This window comes from Candida metapsilosis (assembly GCF_017655625.1).
Source record: "Candida metapsilosis strain BP57 chromosome Unknown scaffold2, whole genome shotgun sequence".
Taxonomy (NCBI): domain Eukaryota; kingdom Fungi; phylum Ascomycota; class Pichiomycetes; order Serinales; family Debaryomycetaceae; genus Lodderomyces; species Lodderomyces metapsilosis.
This window is the reverse complement of record NW_027138160.1, coordinates 921,562-938,754: the sequence shown is the minus strand read 5'-3', so window position 1 is coordinate 938,754 and position 17,193 is coordinate 921,562. Positions and strand designations below refer to the sequence as shown.

Sequence of the window (17,193 nt, the reverse complement as noted above, 5' to 3'; positions counted from 1 at the left end):
CCATCATGGCTTGTCAGGTACTATTCAGGTTGTCAAACCTAGGAGAGCCTGTCAATAATGAGAATGTCAACAATGGTGTGCTAAGCTTACCATCGAGTGACTATCCGGAGAATTTTAAACAGGGTGACCCGATTTTCGATTTACGGATTCAATTGAATGCTGCAAGTAAAGTAGCACGAAAGGGGGTGTTCCATACCAATGCACCACCAACTTATAAAGACGAATTTGATAGATACAAGTATTACGATTACTCCATTGAATCTTCATTCCACCAGGATATTGCCTTTACTATTCCATTGTTCAAGCCGGGGGCTTACAATTATTACATTTCATATGAGGATGAAAAGGGTGAGGACAGAGAGACTGAAAAGTTTTACTTCAACGTTCCACCTTATTTTGCAATTAAAGGAAAGTTTGTCCCTTTTAATGCAGTCAATGTGGAAACAGTGGTTTCCAAATGGATTGGTCTGTATGACCGCTGGCCAAAGTTTTTTGAAAATATAAAAGCAAAAGGATACAATATGATACATTTCACGCCTTTGCAAGAAAGAGGAGAGTCTGATTCTCCATATTCCATCTACGACCAGTTGAAATGGGATTCAAATATCTTTTCTGATCAAAAAAAGGCTGTTGAGCAGATTCATAAAGTATTGAACGACAACGGGTTGTTGAGCTTGACAGATGTTGTTTGGAACCACACTGCTAATAATTCAGAGTGGTTGAAAGATGCTCCAGATTCTGGTTATAATGAGCATACTGCTCCTCATTTGACATCAGCGATTGAATTGGATGAAGCATTGTTGGAGTTTAGTGAACAGTTGGAAAAATACAGTTTGCCTACTAGTGTTGAAAATGAGTCAGACTTGAGCAAAGTTATGGATGGAATTAAGTCGCATGTTTTGGATGATTTGAATCTTTGGCAGTATTATGTGTTTAACAAGGAAGAGACGTTGTCTGACTTGGAAGAAACGCTTAAACAAAAATCTTCCATCCCCGGTATTGATATACCTGACAATGTGGACAAGAACAATATCGAGCAGTTGTCAAGATTTGCCTTGGATGCAGCCAACACCCACTCTAAACCGATTTTGGGCCACAGATTTGAAAACAAGTTGGACTCGAAAAAGTTTTTGTCCGTGTTGATTGCTATATCTGATGATCCTAAAGCTATCGTGAGCAAGGCTGGTGAGATTGTGGATCAGATTAATGCTCCTTTGTACAAGGAGTATGACGATGATTTAAGGACAATCCAACAACAAATAGCTGATCGAATCCGGTTTTTAAGATTGGCAGACAATGGACCTAAATGGGGAAAAGTTTCAACAAAGCTTCCTTTGACGGAGCCTTACTTTACTAGGTTCACTGACAGCAATGGCAACAAGCAAGCCTTGGCCAATAACGGATGGATCTGGGGTGGTAACCCATTGGTTGATTTTGCTTCTGACCAATCCAAAGCTTATTTAAGAAGAGAGGTGATTGTGTGGGGCGATTGTGTCAAGTTGAGATATGGGTCAAAGTATGAAGACTCTCCTCAATTGTGGGATAGAATGATCAAGTACACTAAGGAAATGGCAAAAGTGTTTACCGGGTTTAGAATTGACAATTGTCACAGTACTCCATTACATGTTGGAGAAAGATTGTTGGATGAGGCAAGGAAAGTGAATCCAAACTTGTATGTCATTGCTGAACTTTTCTCCGGCTCAGAGCAAATGGACAAGATATTTGTCGAGAGATTGGCAATCAACTCTTTGATAAGAGAGGCCATGCAAGCTTGGAGTGTTGGTGAATTGTCCTCCTTGGTACATAAACATGGAGGAAGGCCTATTGGATCGTTAACATGGCTTCCGTTGAGTGACTTTTCGTACCCAGCGGAGAAGGAGCCTTCGTTGAAGAAAACAAAAGAGGGTTATACTGAATTGGACATTCCTCAAGTTTTAACTAGTACCGCACCGCATGCTATTTTCATGGATTGCACTCATGACAATGAGACTCCGGCACAAAAGAGAACTGTTGAGGATACTTTGCCCAATGCTGCGCTCGTGGCATTTTGCTCGTCTGCCATTGGATCTGTGTATGGATACGATGAATGTTATCCTCATTTGCTCAATGTTGTCAATGAAAAGAGGTTATATGATTTGGATGACACTAATGGTATTGTCAAGGTGAAGGCCAAATTGAATGCCATTCGTCAGCAGCTTGCAGAGGAGAGTGAAGATATTGCCCGTGATCACGAAATGTATATTCACCATGAAGGTCAATACATCACTATTCAACGTTACAATGCAAGAACTGGTAAAGGGTGGTTTTTAATTGCAAGAAGCAAGTTTTATGCCAACGAAACTGACCAGATTTTATCCCCTTCAATTCTTGGTGGAACCAAGGTTAAGCATGAGTTTAGCTGTGTGTTGAAAAAGACTGGTGAGTATGAAAGGGATGACAAGTTTTTGAGAGGAATTCCTACTGAGGTTGTTGACATCGAAGCGCCACATGTTGAAGTCAGCAACGGTGATAGTGTTATTCACGTAAATAACAGCTTTATTCCTGGTTCCATCTCTGTATTCTCCACTGAGATTCCCGGAGTTGATATTAAACTAGATGAGTATGTCAGAGAAGGAGCACTTGAGGCCGCTTTGGAATTGGACTTGTACGACTTGAATGCGGTCCTTTACAGAAGTGCTCCTGAGGAATTGGATGCTAGTGGAGGTAAGGAAAGTGTTTACAATATACCACTGTATGGCAATTTAGTTTATGCTGGTCTTGAAGGTTGGCAAACTGCATTGAAGCATGTGATTTGGTCAAATAACTTGGGTCACCAGATTTGTAACCACTTGCGTGATGGTGCATGGGCGTTGGATTATGTTGTGCAAAGATTGGACAAGTATGTTGCCAAGTCGAAGAATTTGGGCAAGTTCCAAAAATGGTTGAAGGATCGATTTGATGCGGTTAAGAAAGCACCTTACTACTTGAGGCCTCATTACTTTTGCTTGATTGTTGGAATTGCATACGAGGCAGCACGATTCAGGGCATTGAGACAGCTCAGCAAGCCAATCCAACTGGCCACCAATTTTGTTCAAAGTTTGGCTTTGACTAGTGTGCAAATGACTGGATTCATGAATAACACCTCGCTTGTTCCAGATAGATCGGTTGCTTGCTTGGCAGCAGGATTGCCCCATTTCAGCAACGACTATATGAGATGTTGGGGAAGAGACGTTTTTATTTCTTTTAGAGGTCTTTTGATTGTCCCTGGAAGGTTTAATGACGCAAAAGAGCATATACTCGGATTTGCCAAGACATTGAAACACGGATTAATTCCGAACCTTTTGGATGCTGGTAGAAATCCAAGGTATAATGCTAGGGACGCTGCTTGGTTCTTTTTGCAAGCTATTCAAGAGTATGTGCTTCATGTACCTAATGGGGTGGAAATTTTGGATGAAAAGGTTTCAAGGAGATTCCCGTTGGATGATAGGTATGTTACAGTTGATGATCCAGTTGCATTTAGCTATGAGACATCAATAAGAGATATAATTTTTGAAATCTTCCAACGTCATGCTAAAGGAATAAAGTATAGAGAGGCAAATGCAGGACCAAATCTTGACTCGCAAATGAAGGATGAGGGTTTCAATGTGCAAGTTGGTATTGATTGGGAATCTGGTTTTGTACATGGTGGGTCGCAATTTAATTGTGGTACCTGGATGGATAAAATGGGTGAGAGTGAACGTGCTCATAATAAGGGAGTACCTGGAACCCCAAGAGATGGGGCTGCTGTTGAATTACAAGGTTTGCTCAAGAGTGCATTGAGATGGGTGATTGATTTGAACAAGCAAGGAAAGTTTGACTACACTGAGGTTGAAAAAGAGAATGGGGAGAAAATCACCTTCAAAGATTGGGACAAATTGTTACAGGATAACTTTGAAAAGCGTTTTTACGTTCCAGAGAAGGCCGATGATGATGAAAAGTATGACATTGATCCTTCTTTGGTGAACAGGAGAGGAATTTATAAAGATTTGTACCACACAGGCAAACCCTATGAGGATTACCAATTACGTCCAAATTTCCCAATTGCAATGTGTGTGGCGCCAGAATTGTTTACACCTGAACTCGCATTGACTGCGATAAACAATGCTGATAGAATTATTAGAGGACCAGTTGGTATGAGAACATTGGATCCGCTGGATTACAACTACCGTCCATACTATAACAACTCCGTAGACAATGATGATTTTGCCACGTCGAAAGGCCGCAACTACCATCAAGGACCAGAATGGGTATGGAACTACGGCTACTTTTTGAGAGCATTTTTATACTTCCACTTTGAGAAAAGCAAAGCCCGTACGCCATCAATAGAATTGTTTACGTTGCTCAATGACAGGGTTCAACAACATATTCAATGGATAAAGGAGAGTCCTTGGGCTGGATTGACTGAGTTGACTAATAAAGATGGTGAATTATGTAACGACTCGAGCCCTACTCAAGCTTGGAGTGGCTCTTGTTTGTTGGATTTGTATTATGACCTCTGGGTGTATGAAAAATATCAATAGAAGTTATAGATTAAGAATACAATTTAGTAGTACCAAAAACTGTAAGCTAGAGAATCTATGAACGCGCGACTGAGACGTGTGTCGGTTTTTGTTTTGTGTGAAGTATGTCGCGATGAAAAACAATCTTTTTCTGTTTAGCCTACCAACAATGGCAAATAACAGGAAAAGAGCAACTACAAACAAGGGTCTCAGGAGGTCACGAAGGCTACAGAGCGAGGATGAAGATTATGGTCCAGACAGGATTAGCAAAAAAAAGCTAATAAAAGAGTTGACTTCATATCGGTGTGCTTTAGTGGAGTGGTTGAAGAAGGACCATGGGTATATTGAAAAAAGTGTCCAAAAAGTCATTGATAGTACATTTGACGCTGCACTTGATGCCCCTGAGAAAACGCTACGGAAAAGTACGAATAGGTGCACTTCGTCAAAGGACGGTAATAGTATTGTGGAAGCTCAGAAGGAGCTCGAAAGAATAACCGAGAGACAGCAATCTGACCAATTGAATGCTGAAAACAAACGAAAGGTGGAGGTGGAGACGCTCACAAAGAAATTCCACAATGACTTACAAAAGATGCTTCAGCGTCACTCATTTCAAAGACTTGAGGAGGAGGAATCTCGAGCACAAGAGTTGGGAAAGTTTGTTGAGAGATATGTCAATCCGGCCGCCGTTTTAAAGGAGACAGAAGATGAAGTGCCTTCTCCAAGCGAGTCTGCTATGGAAGATCTCCGAGCTGAAGAAGTTTTCAATTTGGAAGAGAAAGAGCTGTCCGTTTCTGAAGAGCCTGTGAAGAGCTTGGAAAAGGAAGAAGTGGTCCCCAAAAGCAATGTTGTTAATTTGGATTCTTTTTTTGTTGCACCAAAGAAGTCTACATTTTCCAAATATGCGAATACGAATACCCTCCAATTACTTGCAGAAAGTCGAACTGTTCCACTTTGGAATAGTGGTCCACTTGAAACATTTTCGGGTAAACTGGGTGAAATAGTTGATAATCAGGTTGACAGTTCTCAACTAGGGTCACTCAAATCAAAGAGCCACAAATTGAAGAGGCTCTTTTCCTACGGCTGTGAAGTTGAAAGTGAAGAGAGTAGTGAAAATGAGAGTGACCACGAGTTGGCTATCGAGACTGATATGAGTGTTGATGATAGTGAAACCGAGAGTGATGATTGTTAGTATATGTAAAATTATAGAATTATGGATGCCTAGATAAACATTTTTATGCGCATACAATCTAATAGGAGAGTACTTCTGAGAACTGGAGTACCATTTAGTGATGCTCTTTCATATCTCTCGTAAGCAAGAAAAATATTTTGTCAACCATAATATGGGTGCAATCTTTGCTTGCCAATACAGACACAAATTGACAGTTTTATTTCCATGGTTATTGTTGTTTCTTGATTTACTTGTTTAAATATTTTGCATACAAATTGTTGCAAATTTGTTACAGAAAAAATGTGTTTTCCTTACCTTGTTGCAAGTCTTACCTCGATTGGATGCTTCACGTTAAAGTAACTCCAAAAGACTCTTTATAAGGCTCCATTGCTGCAGATCTGTCCTAAGTACTTACCTAATCGATTTTAATACTCTACATCACCCTATAAACTTAATTGGCATCTAAAACCTCAAGTACAAAATCAGTTGATAGCTGCTCTATCAGCCATTTTGTTTATGTTTTCTAAGATCTTTTTGAAATGTGATCTTTCGCTGTGCAAAGAATAGAGAAATCAAGACGGAGTTCAATGCTGCAATGCGATTAAGTTTGACCAGTCTTACAATTATATTCTACTGAGGTACCAAAGTGGGAGAGAGACAATCATTTGGGTTCTTGAAACCAGGGCAATTGCTGCATATTCAGTTTCATATTAAACAAAGTTCATCTTGTTGGAGAGAGTTCCAATTTGAGAAATTTCAACTTCAACTTCATCATTGTGCTTCAAGTACTTTGGTTCCTTCATTCCCATAGCAACACCACTTGGGGTACCAGTCATGATAACAGTGCCTTTCTCTAAGGTGGTCGATTGGGAGATGAAAGAAATGATCCTTGCAACATTGAATAACAAATCATCAGTACCAGTGTGTTGACGCACTTCACCATTGACTCTGGTTGTTAACTCTAAAGCAGCTGGGTCTGGGATAACTTGAGTGGAAACCAACTGTGGGCCCAATGGAGCGTACTTGTCAAAAGACTTGGAGAAACACCATTGTGGGACACCACCAGCGTACTTTGGATCTCTTTGCCAAGTTCTAGCAGAGACATCATTACCAGAAACATAACCAGCAACATAACTCAAAGCTTCTTCTTCCTTGATATCCTTTCCTGTTTTACCAATAACAACACACAATTCTCCTTCATAATCACATTGGTTTTCTTGAGCAATCTTTGGAATTGGAATTGGTTCACCAAAGTCAGCAACAGAGGACCTAGGCTTGTAGAAGATTGATGGGTATGGTGGAGGGGTTCTACCACCTTCTTGGATATGCTTCATGTAGTTTAATCCAACACATTTGATAATTGGGACGTCATCTTGAGTTAATGGGCCTAACAATTGCTTCACTTCCAACACCTCATCAGTGACAACTGCATCTTCGAAGATGTCTCCTTTGACAACCTTAGCCTTGATGGTTTTTCCTTGTAAGAATTGTTTGCCAACATCGTATTCAGTGTCAGTGACAATTGGCTCACCTCTGTAAATCTTGCCGTCGTTGGCAACAAATCTAATTAATCTCTTCCAGGTCATTGTTGTGGGAAAAGAAAACTGAAAAGAGATGGGATTCGGGTCACTATTTATTTACTTCATTAAGGAGCAATTGTGGTGCTACTCGGCTATAATCACCGCACGGGAAAGCAAATCGATCCCCACTTTCGATGTTACATTATCACATACAATTTCTCATCGGAGAGTCAGACCGAAAAATTTCTTTTTCTGGTGGAGATTCAACGCGGGGACAAGCTTAATCAATGACCGATCCTTGAGCATGAGAAAGCTTATATAAAGACGCATAAATCTCCTCCTATCAGTTCAGATGTCAGTTCAATATCATACACTATGTCACCAGTTGAAACAGACAAAGTCAGTTTCTTGAAAAGTTTGAAACCAGAAAATGTTGAACCATTATGGACTGTTATGTCTGCTATGGTCCCTCCGGTTCCAAAACCAAAAGCCACTCCCACTGTTTGGAATTACAAGAAATTGAGACCTTTATTAGTTGAATCTGGTAGGTTGGTACCAACTGAGGAGTCTGAAAGAAGGGTGTTGATGTTGATTAACCCAGCCTTGAAGGCACCTCAAACTACGGATACGTTGTATGCTGGATTGCAATATATCAACCCTGGTGAAGTTGCCCCAGCTCATAGACATTCTGCTTTTGCGTTGAGATTCATTATTGAAGGTAATGGTGGTTACACTGCAGTTGAAGGTCAGAGGATTTACATGGAAAGGGGAGACGTTATTTTGACTCCAAGGTGGGAATGGCATGACCATGGTAAGGAAGGTGATGGTCCTATGATTTGGTTAGATGGTCTTGATTTGCCAATGTTTCAAGCTATTCCTGTTAACTTTGCTGAGCATTATGAGGAAGAGTGCTATCCAGCAAAGACAGTTGCTGAGTCAAACATTAAGTTTCCATGGAAGAAGACTCAAGAGTATCTTGATTCGGTCAAGGGAGACTATGCTGTGTTTGATTACACTCAAGGGGGATCACCATTGTCAACTATTCTCACAGGTCAAGCTGAAAGAGTCAATGCTGGCAAGGCGAGCCCATGGCGTCAAGAAAACTCTTCATTTGTCTACCATGTTTACGAAGGTGCTGGTCACACTGTTATTGAAGACAATGGGGAGGAAACTATCTTAAAATGGGAAGGAAAAGACACTTTTTGTATTCCCTCTTGGAAGAAGTTCAGACTTGTTAACGATGGTGAGGACACAGCTTACCTTTTCTCATTTAATGATTCCCCATTGCTTAAGAACTTAGCAATCCATAGAGCAAAATAGTTTAATAATAAGTACTCTAGATCATATCATGTGTAGAGTTCAACCTTGTTAGATGATTTGCTTGTAATTGTGTAGACACAAAGCGTGTAAGTGGTTACTTCTATAGATCTTACACATTATTCACCATCGAGTTTATACATTATACTGTGTTGACTAACCAGAGCCATAACTAATCTACTTAACACGTCTAGCGCCAATAATATGAGCCAACACAGTTGGAACCCATGCAAACAAAAGAACAAGACCACACATTAACCCAGCTGATCCAGCAAAGTTGAGGTTTTCAAACATATGAGGGAAATAGAAAGGTCCTAAGAAACCATAAAGTGATCTGACAAAGTTGATGTATAAGCCAATATCACCAGCGTTTTGTGGAGCATTGTCTATTGCAAAGGTTGTGATGACAGTTGCGACGATGTTATTACCAGCAGCAGCAATAGCAGCACCAATTAATGGCTTGATAGACCAGTGACCAGGTGTAGCTTTGAACAAGTAGATACCCCAAACAAGAAGACCCACAATGACTAATATGTATCCATTGTAGCATACCCATAATCTATCAACAATGACTCTTTGACCATCTCTTTTGGTGGTGCTCCTCTTCATCCACCAATCGGAAAATGGACCAGCAAGTATTTCCCCAATGATGGAGCCAATGATGATGGAGATGTATTGAAGAGACATTTGCTGAGCGTCAAGGTGGAATAAGGGAACCATCACTTGTGGCATTTCGACAACCAAGACAATATTTGCATAGCAGAAGGTGACAGAAGCAGCAATAACAGCAATAGTGATATTGAAGTTGGCAGCTTGTTTAAATGGTCTAAAGAACATTTTCCATGAAAAAGGTTGGGCGGACTTGAATCCCATGACTTTGAGTAAGCCCTTGGATGGGTTAGCATAAACTGTCTCTCTTGCAAATATCCACAACACGAATTGAGCAAAGTTCATGATAGCAAAAACAAAGAAGATCCATTTAGTACCAGAATGTTTTTGAATAAACCCAGTAAAGAATGGACCAGCTGGAGTACCAATAACCAAAGCCATAGACCACCATCCATTTTTCTTTCCTCTTTCATGTGCGAAAGCCAAGTCACCAACAACTGATGATCCAGACGCAGTTGTAATTGAAACAAACACAGCAACCAACACTCTTGTAGCCATTTGTTGTCCGTATGTTTTTGCAAATCCACCACCAATATTCAAAACACAACAAGCCAAAGCACTAAAGATCAAGAATGGTTTCCTCCCATACGCATTCATTAAAGGGACCCAAAGCAAAGGTAATACACCGAAAACTGCAATCTGAGCGGAGGTGAAGTAAGCAGCAGTTGGAAGATCAACACCGTACTCTTCAGCCATAGTTTCAAAAGCAGGGGTCAAACCAGCAGCCATAAATGTGGAAGAGAAGGTACCAAATGCAATCAACAAAATTTCATAGTTCTTTTGCCAGTCTGGCCAGTTAAGGGGATCTGCTGGATCTGCTGATGGAAGTGGGTCTAAGTCAACAGTCCCGTGTCTTTGGATGAGATATTCATGGTGATCAGGATCAAGCTCAATAGTTTGGTCAACATTCTCTTCGTGTATGACGATTACTCCCTTTTCGATATCAATAGATTCAGACATAGTGTTTAGTGAACAATATTGTATGTACAGTGTGTGGATAAAGGAAATGGCTTATTATTTATAATTTCATTGTCTAAGTTACCCCAACTTTTGCAAAGAGTACACCCTCATAGCTTTCTGGGATATACTTCCGGTTACTCAGTAGAGACTCTCATTAAAAGCAATTTGATTCTTCACTCTTTCAGACTCTCAAAAGAAATTTTAGAGTTTCGCGGCTTATAAATACCGAAGATTTAGTCACTCCAAAGTGAACAAATGTAACAAGAAAGAGGATGGTTAAAAAGCAATGCACCTTCAGTTAAAAGAACAGAGAAGTTTAGCTGTGTTCTGTTTAGCACCAACAAACTACGTGTCTCATACCCGTTGTTAAAGGATCTCTCTCAAGCCTGATCTAAAAGTGGAAGAGCATCTACCGCCTCTTGCTTTTGAGCTAAAGTATCCTGTGTAAAGAGAGTGGGGAAGTTTATATTCTGCAGGTTTAAACGAATGATTCTCGGTTGCAAAAACCGAACTTTAACTTTTTCGGGGGCCATCAATCCCTCCTATTACGCACAAAAAGATTACTGAAATGAGTACCCCACAGCGGATTACTAGTCCGATTAGTTGTACTAATTAAAAGGACGAGCAGCAAAAAGAAATGCGTGCATACACTAAATCGGCGTTAAGATGAGCAGACCCGATGTTGCACTTCAGCCCCACACTTTCAAAGTATATAAACTGGCAAACCCTCCTCATTTTATCCTCTTTCATTTCAGTCAACAGAGATAATGGTCTCATTTAATGTTATTGTATGTGGTGGTGGCTTAGGTGGTCTTGCTGCTGCTATTGGTTTGAAAAGGAAAGGTCATAAAGTTACAATCCTTGAAGGATCTACCACTCTTAGTGAGATTGGTGCCGGTATCCAAATGCCACCAAACTCTGTCAGAATTCTCAAAGAGTATGGTGTTTTTGACAGATTTGAAAAGTACATCACCAAACCAAAGAACATCATTTTGAGAAGGTATGATACTGGTGTTGCATTGTCTACCACACCATTGGATCCCGATATGACGGAAGCTTATGGAAATCCGTACTTGTTGATCCACCGTGCTGATTATCAAAGATTGTTGTATGAAGCTGCACTTGAGCTTGGGATCGAGTACAAGACTGGTTGTAGGGTTAAAGAAGTTGATCAGGACACAGCTACTGTCACCTTGGAAAACGGTGACAAATATTCAGCTGATTTGATAGTTGGTGCTGATGGTATCAGATCTAGAGTAAGAGATACCGCTGTTGTACCAGAGGAGGTTGTCCACCCAACTCCATCCTCCAACTGTGCTTTCAGAGCTACTGTTCCAAGAGAAGAGATGATTTCTGATCCAGCTATTGCGCACTTGATGACTGATATTAACTCCAACTGCTGGATTGGTTACAGAAGACACGTTATGGCATACCCTATTAGAAATGGTGAAATGTACAACATTGTTATGTCACACCCTGGTAGAGCTACTGTTGGTAAATGGAACGAGCCTGGTGATGTTGAAGAGATGAAGAACCATTACAAGAACTTCGATCCAGTTGTACGTCAGTTGCTAACTCATGTCAAGACTGTTTTGAAATGGGTGTTGGCTGATTTACCAAAGTTACCAAGATGGGTATCTCAAAGTGGCAAGGTTGTTTTGATTGGTGATGCTGCTCATGCTATGTTACCATACTTGGCTCAAGGTGCTGCACAAGCAATTGAAGATGGTGCTACTTTAGCTGAAGAGTTGCAACACTGTGCCTCCACTGATGATATACCAAGAGCTCTCCAACAGTACCAAAAGAAGAGAAAGAGAAGGGCCGAAGAGATACAAGCTGGTGCTCGAAAGAATGGTGATATCTGGCACTTACCAGATGGTGATGAGCAAGAGGAAAGGGATGTATTGATGAAGGCACGAGATGGAGAGAACCCAGATCAATGGTCTGATAGAAAGTTCCAACAATGGCTATTTGGATGGAATGCATTCACCGATGGGTATGAGTCTAAGTTATAGGTTGCTGTATGTGCACTCTAGATGCGTGTGGTCATCCCTAGATGACAGAGACCATTCATGTATGTAGTTTAAGATCAATGTTTGTATTCATATCAACAACATTATGTAAACAAAACACTAGATTGAAATCCCATAAGCTTCTTGGTCAATGTTGACGGTCTTCATAAGCAGAGTGTAAAGACACTTTAACGGCTTGGCTATTTACCTCTTCTTCTTGTGCTGTCTGGAAAAAGTTTGTGTTTTGTTCAATTGCAAGCTCGTTGTTGGTGTTGCATCTTTAGTGCCCCAATTTTTCCCCGAATCACCAAAGGCATAGATGGTTGCGTCTACCCAGCATGATAGTCATATTTTCTTTAGCAAGCAGCAGGACGTCATTCATTTGGTTATTGTATCAAGACTCCTTTCATTCTTTCCTCAGAGACTCGATTTACATAGTTTTCCAACTTATACCTTATATACAAACGTTGAGAAAATGTGGGCGCGCGCCATAGTTAAGCACTAACAAAAAAAAAGTTTGGGCAACCCTTAAAAAATGTGGGCAAAAACGTGGGCAAACTTTAATAAGTCCACCAGTTGAAGAGCTATTGCAGAGATAAAGGTCTCATTCAATTTGTATAGCCCAGGGCTACAATATGCGACCTTAAAATATGCACTTGTCTAACAAGTTGGCGAGATACGTTTGACACATAAAACGCACAATAACTCCTCACATAGGTCATTGTATGTAATGATATTGGTATCAGTGTATAGCTAGATGTGTATAGAGTAATCTATAGTGTTGAAGCAGCAACTTGTCTTACAAAGTTGTGCTGTTGTGCTGTCTATCTCTCTTCGAGTGGTTGGTTGCGAATTCTGTTCCTTACTTTTTTTGCGGTCGTGTTATTTTTGCTAAATCCGTGGGCAAACTCCGCACCAGATTTTGAGCTTTTTGTATGTGATTTTAAAACCGTGGGCAAACGCCTAAAACCGTGGGCTAACTCCGTATTTTTTATTTATATACACAGTCTTTTTCTCTTTCTCTCTTTACCATTCACCCAGCCAATTAATTTCAGCGCATTATTTTTCCTCTCCATCAATCTTTCTTCTCTTACGACACATCATTAAATCACAACACGTCTCACTTTGAAGCACACACATAGAAAGCTTCGTTCGTTTCAATACTATTTGTTGTGATTTCATTTGTTGTGGTTTCATTTGTTGAGGTTTCGTTTGTTGTGGTTTCGTTTTATTTATTTTTTTTCTCTGTTTGACGCGTTTTTGTGGGGAGGAAAAAAAATTGCGCGATTCAATTGAAGTCATTACATGGGATCATAAGTCTACCAATAGTAGTGATAAGAGTCTCTTTGTAGTCTCTGTATGAAGCTACAGCTGATAATTCTATGATGATGTACTAAACTAAGGACTTGTTTAATAAAAATGTGATATTATACTGTCTATAATTTTTGTATTCTTTAAGCAAAGGATTTACATACAATTTCACCAGTTCTTGTCATATCAAGCTTATACGGTGTCTATGTGTAGCTACAGGTCTGTATATTACAATGATATAGATATCTCGAGACTTGTCTAACAAATATGTCAGGTTGTGCTGTATCTAGTTTGCAGATTAAGATCTGAAATTGTGTTTTTTCTGTTGCCTTTTTTTTTTCGCGCTCGAAAATATTTTTCAACACTTCATTTTTGACGGAATCAATTTTAAAGCCATAATTACATATGATTGTAAGTACTTCAATACTTATCATATCAGCCTTCCTATAGTGTCTGTATATAGATATGACCGAATATTCTACAGCGATGTACTAAACGAGCAACTTGTTTAACAAAGTTGTACTGTTATACTGTCATATATAGTAATTGAAGACTATAAAGACAAGTCTACCAGTTCCTGTCGAATATGCTTTATATAGTATCTATGTGTAGCTACAGGTGTATATATTACAATGATCTATATAACTTGAGACTTGGCTAACAAAAATGTGTTAATCTGCTGTGTTTAATTTGAAAAATGGGATCTGAAATCTGTTTTTTTCGCGCTCGATTTTTCTTTTTTCTCAATACTTCGTCTAGACAACTGGTTTTGAGATTCAGAGAGGCATAAATATGGACTAGCTACTGTTACATCAATAAGACACAAGTAATAAACTATCAATTACAGAGTAATACAAGGGTGATACACAACATTTGAGTACGAAATTAATTTATTTTTGAAAGTATTTTTCTCTGAACTCAGACAAGCCAGTATAGTCATATAAAAATAGGTTGTGTTTTATATTTTTTGTGTGGTGTATAGTTGTTTGTATTCGCTGGTGTGTTGGTTTTAATTGTTGAAGACTGTTGATTTTTTTTTCTTTCGTAAAAGTGCGCGCTAGTTTCCTAAAATAGAAACTGATTCTCGGTTGAATTTTGGAGCCGATGCGGAAAAAATATTTATTTCCGATAAGGTAGCGCTTATGTAATCAGTACTAGAAACAGAGAGTAATGAAGTATACAGAATTATGTACACACAGATACTTTAACAAACATGCTTTATAACAGGCAAGTGATACTCCAGTAGTGTTAATTAAGCTGTATCGATTATTCACAAGAAAATGTGTAGTTGATAACATTTTTCATTTATATTTATGCAAACTTTGGGTGAACTTTTTGGAGAATTAGCACTTGAAAAGAAAATTAACGAAAGAAGACATTCAAAGTAGTGGAAGTGCTTTCATTATTACAAGTCAAACACAAGAAACATGTCTGTACTAATCAGAGACGTGTAGAGTTACTCGTTTGTAAGATATGGGGGGCAAAAGTTATTTCCTTTTTGAGACAATGTGCGGCTTTTTTAAGAAGCTGATTACATAAGCTATACATTGTTGATTATGTGAGCAGAACAAGTGATACGACAGGAACGAGAGGTGACATGGAGACAGAACACAGGGGAGATTAAAGGAGAGAGTATTGGCTTTATTTGATTCAGTTCTTTAGCTTGACACATTAATACAAGCCGTGTACAGTAACAAAATTTACAGAAACGTTATAAAGACAGATATATTTGGAGACAGAGGAGAGGAGACAAGTTGACAAGTTGACAGTAGCTTCAGTTACACTACTCAAAGCTACCCACACACTTCTTTCTTTCTCAGAGACGATATTGTGTGAAACACATGGGGCTTTTACTGCTGATGTTCGTGTACTGCATATAAGCACACAGTAGTAATACAACACACGTGAGAAGACACACGTGACACACGGACAATAACAGCCGAGAGACAGCCATTTTCACACCGAGGTTGGGAGATTTAAACACGAGAATAAGCAGATTAACACCGAGAGGAGGAGACAAGGAGACACTCGAGAGGAGAGACACAGTGGGTTGAGTACTAAGGAGGGATAACACATTATAGTGATTTCTGAAACAAAAGACAGAAGCACAGAGGAGTAACTAGAGACAGGTGACTAGCTTTCAACTCTAGTAGCATCGTTTATCTTATTTAAATCTAGAGGAGACATGAGAGTACTACGTTTACTACTAATTGCACAGTCTATACTACTTCATTCTTTTCATTTCAGACTCATTTTTGGCACAAGTACACGACCTTTTCATACTAGACAGACAGAACAGACACAGTCTATGAATAAGACAATGTACAGCTTACACAATTGAACAGGGTATTCATTTGATATGCAGTTACATACTGACAGACACTCAATACAGTGACACAAGTATTGAACAGTTTGTAACAAAATTGGGAGAAATAGTAGTGATTCTTAGAGACAGATATATTTGGAGACAGGTGAGAGGAGACAAGTTGACAAGTTGACAGTAGCTTCACACACACTACTCAAAGCTACCCAGCTACTCCTTTCTTTCTCTCTGACGATATTGTGTGAAATGCGTTGGGGCTTTTACTGCTGATGTTCGAGTACTGCATATAAGCACACAGTAGTAATACAACACACGTGAGAAGACACACGTGACACACGGACAATAACAGCCGAGAGACAGCCATTTTCACGCCGAGGTTGGGAGATTTAAACACGAGAATAAGCAGATTAACACCGAGAGGAGGAGACAAGGAGACACTCGAGAGGAGAGACACAGTGGGTTGAGTACTAAGGAGGGATAACACATTATAGTGATTTCTGAAACAAAAGACAGAACTACAGGGGAGTAACTAGACACAGATGACTAGCTTTCAACTCTAGTAGCATCGTATATCATATTTAAATCTAGAGGAGACATGAGAGTACTACGTTTACTACTAATTGCACAGTTTATACTACTTCATTCTTTTCATTTGAGACTCATTTTTGGCACAAGTACACGACCTTTTCATACTAGACAGACAGAACAGACACACAGTCTATGAACAAGACAATCTACAGCATACACAATTGAACAGGGTATTCATTTGATATGCAGTTACATACTGACTGACACTCAATACAGTGACACAAGTATTGAGGTTAGGATGTCCAAAGTATTGAGGTTAGGATGTCCAAAGTATTGAGGTTAGGATGTCCAAAGTATTGAGGTTAGGATGTCCAAAGTATTGAGGTTAGGATGTCCAAAGTATTGAGGTTCCAAAGTATTGAGGTTAGGATGTCCAAAGTATTGAGGTTAGGATGTCCAAAGTATTGAGGTTAGGATGTCCAAAGTATTGAGGTTAGGATGTCCAAAGTATTGAGGTTAGGATGTCCAAAGTATTGAGGTTAGGATGTCCAAAGTATTGAGGTTAGGATGTTAGGATGTCCAAAGTATTGAGGTTAGGATGTCCAAAGTATTGAGGTTAGGATGTCCAAAGTATTGAGGTTAGGATGTCCAAAGTATTGAGGTTAGGATGTCCAAAGTATTGAGGTTAGGATGTCCAAAGTATTGAGGTTAGGATGTCCAAAGTATTGAGGTTAGGATGTCCAAAGTATTGAGGTTAGGATGTCCAAAGTATTGAGGTTAGGATGTCCAAAGTATTGAGGTTGAGGTTAGGATGTCCAAAGTATTGAGGTTAGGATGTCCAAAGTATTGAGGTTAGGATGTCCAAAGT

General features: G+C 39.5%; 5 protein-coding genes across 5 annotated transcripts; 3 read left to right on the top strand and 2 right to left on the bottom strand. All coding sequences in view use genetic code 12, as the record gives it.

The window, feature by feature from the left end:
• Positions 1-5: 5 nt before the first annotated feature.
• Positions 6-5,706, top strand: GDB1 (bifunctional 4-alpha-glucanotransferase/amylo-alpha-1,6-glucosidase; the record flags this gene model as incomplete). Its single annotated transcript, XM_067690693.1, has 2 exons — positions 6-4,519; positions 4,677-5,706. 2 exons carry the CDS (start codon positions 6-8, stop codon positions 5,704-5,706), a joined length of 5,544 nt encoding a protein of 1,847 aa, XP_067549134.1.
• A 689-nt stretch (positions 5,707-6,395) lies between these two features.
• Positions 6,396-7,271, bottom strand: I9W82_001897 (fumarylacetoacetate hydrolase family protein; the record flags this gene model as incomplete). The annotated part of the gene is made up of 1 exon (XM_067690692.1): positions 6,396-7,271. One exon carries the CDS (start codon positions 7,269-7,271, stop codon positions 6,396-6,398), a length of 876 nt encoding a protein of 291 aa, XP_067549133.1.
• Positions 7,272-7,580: 309 nt separating this feature from the next.
• Positions 7,581-8,525, top strand: I9W82_001896 (cupin domain-containing protein; the record flags this gene model as incomplete). The annotated part of the gene is made up of 1 exon (XM_067690691.1): positions 7,581-8,525. One exon carries the CDS (start codon positions 7,581-7,583, stop codon positions 8,523-8,525), a length of 945 nt encoding a protein of 314 aa, XP_067549132.1.
• Positions 8,526-8,699: 174 nt separating this feature from the next.
• Positions 8,700-10,151, bottom strand: I9W82_001895 (uncharacterized protein; the record flags this gene model as incomplete). The annotated part of the gene is made up of 1 exon (XM_067690690.1): positions 8,700-10,151. The coding sequence occupies one exon, from the start codon at positions 10,149-10,151 to the stop codon at positions 8,700-8,702; it is 1,452 nt and encodes a 483-aa protein (XP_067549131.1).
• A 767-nt stretch (positions 10,152-10,918) lies between these two features.
• Positions 10,919-12,166, top strand: I9W82_001894 (uncharacterized protein; the record flags this gene model as incomplete). Its single annotated transcript, XM_067690689.1, has 1 exon — positions 10,919-12,166. One exon carries the CDS (start codon positions 10,919-10,921, stop codon positions 12,164-12,166), a length of 1,248 nt encoding a protein of 415 aa, XP_067549130.1.
• Positions 12,167-17,193: the final 5,027 nt, after the last annotated feature.